Source organism: Camarhynchus parvulus, chromosome 29, assembly GCF_901933205.1.
Source record: "Camarhynchus parvulus chromosome 29, STF_HiC, whole genome shotgun sequence".
NCBI lineage: Eukaryota > Metazoa > Chordata > Aves > Passeriformes > Thraupidae > Camarhynchus > Camarhynchus parvulus.
In genome coordinates this window covers 676,588-686,846 of record NC_044599.1, presented here as the reverse complement: position 1 = coordinate 686,846, position 10,259 = coordinate 676,588, and the positions used below count along the sequence as shown (strand labels likewise).

The following is a 10,259-nucleotide window of genomic DNA, read 5'->3' as shown; positions in this document are numbered from 1 at the left end:
GGTAAGGGCACAAGTTCCAAGTGGGAAGGGCCTGGGGGATGGAGAGTGAGAACAGCGGGGAGAGGGTCGACCTTTGGTGTTCCATGCTCTGGATGCTTCAGGCTGCAAGAAGACACCAGCAAGGAGAAATCATGCAGAAAAATATTTATTAATCAAAGATTTTAAAAAACCTCAGTTTGGCTCCAGAAATAGGGATGAAAATGTCATTCATGGTGAGGACCAGTACAAAAAAGCTCCTGGTTTATGTCCAGGCAGGGGCAGGAATGCGTGTGCTTCTGAGGATTAATGCAGATAAAATCACCCCTGCGGGCTCCTTAATCAGCAGCATTTAATGCATTAGGATGGGCCAGTGACCATCTGTGTCCTGTGCAGAAGGACTTCACCCTCATCATAGCTCCTCACTGATCTTGTGGAGGAATCCACCTCCTGGTTTGTTGCAAATGGTAGAATTCTTATAATTAATAAGTTGCTTTCTCACATTGCCCTAATCAGCATTTGGTTCTGATCAGTGGAAGCTCCAAGGGAGAGATGCAGGTCCACACCTGCAGAAGATGCTGCTCAGACCCTCTAAGACAAATTTGTCTCTTGTTTTTATTCCCTCTGGGAGCAGAAGCACCTAGCAGCGTGTGGAAGGTTTGGGCACTTGGTTACCCAGGGGTGGGCCTGGATTTGATGGCTGAGCAATGGGGACGGCGTGAGGAGCTGACAGAACCACCATGTCCATGTGAGGACGGGCCTGCTGTGCAGAGCCAGGCAGTCGTTTTGGCTTTCTAGCCTTGGGAAAAGTCCTGCCCAATTCTCTGTGGGATGGGGTGATCCTCATCATCTAAACCAAGCACAGCAGGTTCCCTGGGCAGGTGCTTGTCGGCCTCTTGGAGGAAGCGGTGGATGTCATTGGCAGTATCGGCGTCACCATTGTGCTGGTAGGTCTCAGCCATCTTCAGCAGCCTGTGCCCACATTCCCTCCTCTGGTCTGTCTGCACGGGGATTTTGTAGCATTCCATGAACTTGGCCTTTGCGCTAGCCTTGCATTTCTCCCGGTTGCAGAAGAAATCTCCCCAGAAGAGATTCAGGGCTTGACGGCATCTGAGGCTCAGGGTGTCGATTTTCTTCTGCAGCTCCTCATAGATCTTTTCTTCCTGTGCTGGCTTTTTTACACCAATGAACTCTGCCAACTGCAGCTTGACAAGTGTAAGGTCAAGGTCTGGATGTTCCTGAACAATTTGCTGGAGGTCCTTGATAGCTTTACACCGTATCTTATCACTCTCTTTGTGATCTGCTTTAAGCCAGCGTTGCTTGTAGCAGTTGGCCAAGGCCTGGTAGAGAAGGTGGTAACCTGGATCCTGCTGCAGGGCTTGTTGGATGATCTGAAATGCCCGTTCTGTTGACAGTGGCATCCAGAACAAAGCTGCTAGTTTGAGGACCTCGGGGTCAGAGCTTCTCTCTGCACATTCTTTAGCTAAGGCAATTGATTTTTCCCTATCAACTTGTTTAAGTAGCTTGGCCAAATATATTTTGGCTCTGTAGTTTTCTGGCTGCTCGTTGACAATCCTTTCCAACTGGATTCTGGCTTCTCTTTCAATATCAGGTTGCCAGGAGAAATTCCAGGAGGAATAAAGAGCCATTGCAAGCCCAGTACGGAAGGAGCTGTTCTCTGGTTCAAGCATCAAGGCCGTGTTGAAGCACTCTCTTGCCCGTCCCCCATTTCGGGCTCTGATAGCCAGCAGGGACCAGCCTTTGAGGGCCTGGATGTGCGGGATCAGCCGCACGTCCCAAGGAGTTGGGCAGAGCTTCTTAGCTCGTTCCTGGTAGATTTCAGCTTCCTGGTAGGAGCCCTGAAGGTAGTGGATCCAAGCATAATTCCCGTAGATGATCAAAGAGCCAGCAGTAGATGTCGGTAGATCCTTCTCATCGTTGTGCTCCTCAGCAGCTTTGAGGCTCTGCAGAGCTTCCTTACTCTGCTTGTTCATCTGGTGCAGGTAGGCCTGGAGCCCCAGGAGGGCCCCCTGGTTCTGGTGGGCTGTGTGCTTGATCTCAACAGCCAACTTCTGCAGGAGATGCCAAAGACTGAAAGAGTCAACATCCATCTTCCAGGTGAAGTGACACTGAAGGGCATCCAGCTTCTCCTTCAGCCGCTCCTGGCTACAAAGAAGAAGTGATGAGTTATTAAAGGGTGTGCCCACACAGAGGGAGAAAAGAGGAGGGGAGGTGGAGGAGGAGACTCTCTCCAGTTGCTCAACACATCCCTTGCACTCAGGCTACCAAAGAACCTGCAAATCCTTGTTCCAATCAGCCCATTTTTCAGGGAGCTCTCTGTGAGCCTTCCCGTTAAAGAGCAGCAAGCCAGGAAAGGAGTCACCAGTGCCTGGGGCCAGGGTTGCTCTCTCACCTAAGGCAAAGGCCCTTGGATGGGCTGAAAAAAGGGAGTGTAGAGCCAGCCCCACCCACAAGTTGAAAGACTGGTTTCTCTCGTTTCTCCTTTTGTGAGGAGGAAGCAGGGGTTGTGTCTTCAGCTGAAGGGTGAAGAAATGGCTCCAAAAAGAGCCCAGCAAGGTAAGGAAGATGTTAGACTGGAGTCTCTTCCATGAGGAAAGGCTGAGACAGCTGAGACTATTCAGCTCAGAGAACAGAAGGCTCGGAAGGATCTTAGAGCTGTAGAAATACCTGAAGGGAGGGTGCAAAGCAGTGCCAGGCTTTTTTAGTGGTGCCCAGTGCCAGGGCAAAAATGGCACAAACAAGCCCAGGAAGCTCCATCTGGACATCAGGAAATTTAACTGTGAGAAGAAGAAAGGCCTTGCACATTTTTCCTGGACAGGTTGTGCAGTATCTACCCTCAGAGAGACTCCAGAGCTGTCTGGATGCAGCACCTTGGACAAGGTGACTTTCAGAGGCTCTTTCCAGCCTTAAGCATGGTGAGGTTCTGAGCAGGATGCTGTGCTGAGCCTTGTCCCCCCTCACCCTGCGGCTGTGGGAGCTGTGACAAGAAGGGATGCTGCGCACTCACCTCAGTTTTCCTGCGGCCATCATGTCACTGTCGAGGGATGAGGGCTTGGTTCTTCCACCCAGCAGCAGATCCTGAGCACAATAGTGTAACCTGGAGGCTGAGCCTTAAATAAGAAGCTTTCTCCTGGGTGGAGTCTGATGAAACCACTTGCTGAGGATGAAACGAAACAGGAAGAGTTTAAACCAAAAATGAAAGTATTCTCTTCCTATCTGAAAGTTATCACCTTCCCTTCATAAAATGGTACTGGGGAAGAAAGGGAACTCTGTGGTCAGAGCAGCAGGGTCTGGACCTTCTCCCTGCTGAAAAGGACTTCAATGTTCCAACTTTTAGGAAGCACCTGGTGTAAGGCGATGGAGGATCCATCAGAATGGAAGCATGGCATCACGTTGGTATCATCAGTGATGAGCCAAAGGCTCCTTGTCGCTCTGCAGGACAGTCCCCAGGCCTTGTCTGGATCTGCCCTCTCACTTTTGCTGGAGTTTCTCATCTGCCTGTCACAGAAACTGCCCAAAAAAAAGGTGATGACAATTGCATTTGCACAGTTTGGTGTGAGGTACAGCAGTGCACCTGGGGAAAATCCCCAAAAATCCTTCCCTAAGGAGCAGGAAGTGCTGACAGAGCAGAGGATGCTGAGCTGGAGATGGCCCCAGGGCTGTCAGCAACTCACCAGGAAGCCACTGCTAACCACTGAGGTTTTGGCAGGTGACAGAAACCAGTGGAAGTGACAGAAAAAATACAGGTAAAATGCAGGGCACGTGGTATGTCTGGGTGTAACGGGGGATTGCAGCCCTGGGAAGAAAGCTTCCAGTGGAGAGAATAGCAGAAAATGCATTTTAAAAAGTAGCCTCAAGTAAACTCTAAACAGAGAAGGAAGAAACCACCAGCCTTAGAATCACATTCCTCCCAGCAAAGAAGAAGAAACCCATCACTATTTCCCCCTCAGGATGCTGATGAGTCACTGCAGCAGCGCAGGGGAAGGAGGAGAATTTACTGCTGGAGGAGCAGGGTAGATGCTTTTATCCCCTGTTTATTTTTTTCTGTTGCTGACAACCTTTAATAGAAAATGAGTAATTTGGCTATTAGCGTTAGCACTGCTGGATGAACAATGAGTGATTGCTCTATCTTGATTAGGCAGAAGCATTAATTAGACAACGGGTAACATCTAATTCTTGAATCTTCACATCAGCATCTTCTTTCAGCATCTTTCTGTGCATTTGAGCTTGACCAAGCTGCTTCTCTCTTGCCTGGAGTGGCCAGGATGGGGCTGAGTTGGGTGCTGGGCAGATGTTTTGTCTCCTTGGGCTGGGGCAGAACTGGCAGGATGGAGGAGAAAATTCACTGCTCCAATCCCTCAGGCCTTGACAACAGTTCTTGGCTACTTCTGCTAATATTAGGGCTGGTTTGAGGATGATTAGAGTTCTGTGCAACAGCTATTAATATCATACAAAGCTTGGATGGAAGTCAAAAATAACAGCAAATGAGAAAACTACCAACCAGCAGCCAAATAGGAAGTACAGGCAAGGCTTGGTGTTGTGAAAGATTAATGGTGGGAAGGAAAAGCAAAAGAGCTGCAATGAGATGCAGAGGAAAAAATAATACAAATATTTTTGTTGGTGCTTTGAAAACAGTCCTTGGCTTCAAAACATTCTGTTACATCAAATAACACTGATCGAATTCTGAGCTGGTTGAAAGGAAATCCTGGTTTATTTGTCCAGAAAAGCACCTGTTTGTTATAAAGTTCCTTCAACTGATTCTGGGCCACAAGGAAGGGGCTCTGAAGCACCAGAGTGAGCTGCACTATGGAGCAGGAAAGACAGAACCTGGAAATGCTGTTCTGCAAAGAGTGCCTTGGGAAGCTTCAAGAAGCTCCATCTGAGCATCCAAGGCCAGAACTAAAAATGCTTTGAGGTGTGGCTGCAGAATTTCCCTGACACAGTCTGAGTCCTGGCTGAACATCTGTTAATTCTCTCTAACTTCCTTGCTGGCATTCACATCCAGGTGAGGCTGCTGTGAGTAAGAGGACAGGTGACAAACAGGGGTTTTGTGTTTGTCACAGTTTCTATCGCCCCCTTTCAGCTCCCATTGGCTGTGCTGCTCCCACGGGGAGTACCAACCTCCCCGGGGAAAGAAGGTGGCAAAAGCAGACTTTAAACCTGATAAGGCTTTATCCTTTAATTCTTTCACAGAAGTGTTTAATTCATGGCTGTGTACAAATCCCTGGCTGAAAACCTGAGATCTCCGCCTGCCTGGAAACTTGAGGAGAGAATCCTTTGCTATCAAGGTGCTGAAGGCCTGGCACAGGTGCCCAGAGCAGCTGTGGCTGTCCCTGGATGCCTGGAAGTGTCCAAGGCCGGGCTGGATGGGGCTTGATCTGGTGGAACCATGGCAGGAGCATGGAACTGGATGATTTTTTAGGTCACTCTCAACATAAACCTTCCTATGACCTCAGTATTTTTGATGAGACCAAACAGGTAATGTTTTTCCCAGAAAAGGGCTTAGGAACTTGAGAAATGCCCATTTTCCCCTCTTGTCTGTTCGCTGACAAGCTGTCCCGAGCTCGGGCGTTGCTGCAGGACTCGGTGCCAGCAGATGGCAGAGGCTCCCCACGGATGACACTGCTGGGTTTGTGCAGTGCCGTTCTCTCCCCAGCCTGGGACAAAGAGCGATGCTTTTCACCACCTTTTAGGTTTCTGCCTCGCAGTTGGATTCTTTTTTAACAATATTCCAACCCTCTCCCCTTTATTTGGATGAAAATATCTATATTTGGGAAAGAGGTGGTTTCCCATGCAAGAAAACAAAGCAGGATCTTAGAGAGCTGCCTGCGAAGGGTGATCATCCTCCAAGGGAAGGACTGGGCAGCATTTAAAATTAAAAAGTAGATATTTTTAATTTAATATAGGCAGGAACTGTGGAGCCAATATTGTTGCCTCAGCGCAATATTCGCTCTCCTTGTTTCCAAATGCTTTGGGTGTGCAGCCTCTGTGCACACCCTGGTTCTTCCTCACTCCAATAGTGGTGCTTGGATCTACTGATTCCTCTGGACAAACGTGGCCTGGACTTTGTGCCTTGCTCACACCTGAGTGCTGGGTGACCACCAGAGCCTGGATTTGCTGCTGTGGGGTGGGGAATAGCTGCGCTCCAGACGCTCCTGGTTCCCCCAAACCCGACAGGGGATGCTGGTGATGCTTTTCTCTCCTGGGCAGCCACTCAAGCAGAAAATGGAGCTGTTGTGCATTTCAAAACCTTTCAAATACCTTCTAGAAGCGCCTTTCTCTCCTGAATTAATCCATCTCCAAAACCATGAGTGCCTGTTTACAGCTGGGTGAGCCTTGATCAGCACGGGAGAAACGATTCCAGGGAGCAGAGCCCCGATGATAGCGAGGGGTTCAGTTAACTGCCCCCAGCCCCAGCCCCAGGGTGTGTCAGGAGGGGCTAGAAGACACTGAGATACCAACGGCCTGCCCTGGCTGCTCAGGGAGGGCAGCTTATCTGCCAGAGCAAAGCCTTCCCTGCTATCAGCACCCCAGAGACACTCAACTGTCTTCCAACTGCTCTGATGGGCCGATAAACCCGGAGCATTTGCTGCTCCAGGGGCTCATCTGGGGCAGGGAGAGCAGCAGCACTGGGAGAGGTTGGGGTGGTGGGAGTTCTTAACTCTCCCTTTTGATCCAGCTCCTGCCCTGTGAGGGGGCTGCAGCCTTCACCCCATCTGAGAGCGAGGAAAAGTTCAGGAAATTCAAAAAAAGGCAGTGAAAATTCAGGAGGAATTTCTTCATGGAAAGAGTGGTCAGGCATTGGGAGGGTCCGGCCTCCTGAGGCGTCCAGGGAATGACTGGATGTGGCACTCAGTGCTCTGGTGGGGGTGACAAGGTGGGCATCAGGCACAGCTTGGTCTCAGAGGGCTTTTCCAAGCTGAACAATTCAGGAATTCTGTGTGAAACGCTGGAGGTGGCTCCTGCAGCTCCACTTGGAGCAGTCCCTGAATTCAGACACCCCTCGAGGGTCTCAGTGTTGTGGTTTTGCAGTGGTGGGAACATCCAGGACCTGCTCAGTCATTCCAGGGGGCTGGGAATGGTTCAGCTCAGAGCACAGTGAGGGCACAGAGAGAGCAGCCACTCTTTTTTCACTCTTTCTTTGTTGTTTACCCCAGAAATTAATTGATGAGGAGGTGACCAGGCCCACCAGGAGAGGGTACAAGAGAACTCATGGGATTTTTGGTGTTGTTAATTAATGAAAGCCAGAGCACAAGGGAAAATCAGAATTTCTGATTCCAGCAGCTGGTCCAAAGGCACATGGCCCTGCTATCTTGTCATAAAAGTAATGAAAAATTACTGGTGTCCAGATTTGATAAGATTGCAGCAGCTGCAGCTCTCACTGGCAATTAATGGAGGAGTTTCTGTGTGTGGAAGGAATCCGTGGATCTCAGTTGTTCTCCAGACAAGGAAATGATGGAGGGTAATGCCAAGAAGGCTGAAATGTTAAAACTTCAAAGGGTGATGGATCAGATGAGGGTTATAATTGAGGGAGGAGAGAAATCTCCGTGTAGTAAGGAAAAAACAGGGTAGAGATGCAGTAGAATTCATAGTACACTTTCAGGTGATTTGGGTAAGATTAAATTCACTCAGCAGGTGCCAGAAAGCCAAGAAGGGAACCTTAACCCAGAGAGGGTGGGAAAATAGTCAAGGAAGAATGCCAAAGGTTTCTCTTAAAACAGAGGCTGAAGATCAGAGAGAATTATGTGGTGTTGGGATTGGGAAAACAGCGGAACAAGCACTTAAACGCGTTGTTTGTCAGCACCACAGAGAATGAGAAACTGCAACGGTAATTGGGCAAGATCCAACCATCCCGAGCAAAGATAATTGAGCTAATTTACATCTACAACGATGTTCTGAGCGCTGTGCTCCCAGAGGAGGCTGTAAATACATAAAGTTTTATGGCTTTTGATGCTGTTCCACATGGCCCATGAGAAAGAGATGGAAACGCTTCGGATAAAATCACCCCAGAGCGTATCCAGGACTGCGACAAGCCCTGCACAGGGGACAATTGTCTGTGGTTTCCTTGCAGAACAGAAGGGAAGAAGCGAAGTGTGTTTTTGAAAGCTTAAAGAATTGGATCAGAAATGGTGGAACAGGTCCTGGATTGGGCAGGAGAATGTTTACTTCTCACCTCTATTGGTGGAGGCTTCTGTAGATAGCATGGAAAAGAAAGTAATTTTAATTGCCATGAAATTAATAATTGCTCTCCCAACCAGGGATGGAGCCTGGGTATTTCTGCAGACGGATCCTGAAAAACCCCCGCTCCCTCAAATGCTGTGTTTCTCTTGGGCCGCTGCTCTCCGAAATGGCAGCGCTCCCTCCTGAGAAGGATTTTACCTTTGCCAAAGTCCCAAACAAGAGATTACATGATGTGATTTCCTGTGCGAGCAGGACTGGCTTTAACGACCCACTGAACCTCTCGGCCTTGAAGGTTGAGGTTTGTTTTCTTGAGCTTTAGCTTGGCACCCACCCAGCAAAGCCTTTGTGTCCCAACTTTTATCTAAACACACGCACAAAGAACGGGGAGAATAAAAACATGCGGTGTCTTCTAGAAAGAGAAAACAAACTCTGTCTCTCTCTCCCTAATTCTGAGTCTTCCTCCATCAGCTTTCAGGAAACAAAGGGACAGAGGTGAGCTGTTTTCTCTAAACTATAATTTCCCCCCAGTGAGACCACAGCTCCCTGCTCACTCCTCTGTCAAGTGGAGCTGGAGGTGGTTATTTCTCACCCAAGCACGTCTAACAGCCTCATCCATTTTTTTTCTCCTCCTTTTCAGCTCAGAGCACCTGAAGCTCTGAGAAGGCTGTCAGAGCCTTCCTGAGTGGTTTATTTTTAGCAGCACGAGCACGCTCCAGGCCCTGGGGAATGCCGTGAGTGGTGTAGAAACACTTGAAAATACCAAACCCCCCCTTTTCCACACAAGTGAGCTCTTAAACCTGCCCAGACTTTCTAATGGCTTCATCCAGGCCTTGCGGTCGTATTTCATTCCAAGGGGTTTTATTTGATGTTTCAGCCCTGAGATCTTTCTCCCCATGTAAATGTTTATGGGGTCCCTGGGCTCCCTCTCTCTGAAGCACCGAAATCCTGAAACCTCTTCCCTGAGAGCCTTGCACGGGTCCCGTGGCACTGGGCTGGCTCTGAACCCGTGCAAGGAGAGCCCCTGATTGTTTTCCCAGCCAATCTTCCTGGGGAGCAGCTCCTGAGCCCCTCACTCTGAGGCTCTGCCGTGCGGGCACTTCATCATTTCATCGTTTCATCAGGAGCTGGAACTCAGCAGCCAAGCAGAATTTCCTTTGAGCTGCAGATAAGCAGATCCTGGTGATAGGGAGGCCCTGCTCGAGCTGCCCCGGGGCTTCCAGCTTTGAGAAAAGCCTCGAGGGCTGAAGGGGAAGGAAGTGTTTAATGCTGTGGACATAGAAGATGAAGAGAAAAACAACACCCAGGGATGCATCAGCCTTAAACACATTCCCTGAGCTGCCCAGGGTGGGCATCCCAAAGCAGCCACGGAGCTGGCAGATGCTTTCTAAGCCGTGTTTGGTGAGAATTCCTCAGGAACTGGCAACAAAGAGTCAGCTCATTGTGCAGGAAGCCTCAACCAGCCGTGGAGAAAGCGGATCACATATTGAAAAATCAAGTTGTCTTTGTGAACAACATGAATGATCAGATTACAGAAAGCAAATCCCTGAAAAAAACCCAACCAATTCCAGACTCTTCACTGAAGGCTCAGAGCACAGCTGAGTGCTGAGACATGAAACGTGTCAAGGCGTGCACAGCATCGCTTCTTAGAAATCACAGCTCCTCTCAGCATCAGCAGAATTTAAAAATGTAATCATTTCCACCTCCAGAGAGCAGAGGGAAATGGCAGCCGGTGTTATCAGAAAGATGGAGCAGGATAGCAAAGTTGTGGTCAAACCCAGCAGAAGATACTTTTAGTCAGACTGGCCCTTGAAAGAAAATCTTAGAAAAATTGATAACAAATCAAGCTCAGCAAAAATCGATAACAAATCAAGGCCAAACAGACCAAGGACTTCTGGAGAAGTACTCCCTGATTTCACAGATCCATCTGTGCCCCAGCAGTATGAACTAATGGAGGGCAGAGAAACATGGGCAAAAAAAGTTACACCATGGCTGCAAATGCACAGATTGGAGGGAAAAAATGTGATCCTCGGAGAGAGACAGAACAGGACAAGGTCTGCAGCTCAGGGACTTTGAATCCCAGG

At 49.0% G+C, this 10,259-nt stretch overlaps 2 protein-coding genes across 2 annotated transcripts in view; both read right to left on the bottom strand.

Annotated features, from left to right (window-relative positions):
- The window catches only part of ATF1 (activating transcription factor 1), a 450,302-nt gene that overhangs the window by 207,229 nt on the left and 232,814 nt on the right, over positions 1 to 10,259 (bottom strand). The window lies entirely within an intron of this gene.
- LOC115914458 (interferon-induced protein with tetratricopeptide repeats 1-like) lies at positions 517 to 3,386 on the bottom strand. Its single transcript, XM_030966984.1, has 3 exons — positions 3,342 to 3,386; positions 3,005 to 3,075; positions 517 to 2,142 (listed from the first exon to the last, which is right to left on the bottom strand). Exons 1-3 carry the CDS (start codon positions 3,384 to 3,386, stop codon positions 771 to 773), a joined length of 1,488 nt encoding a protein of 495 aa, XP_030822844.1. The 3' UTR covers positions 517 to 770.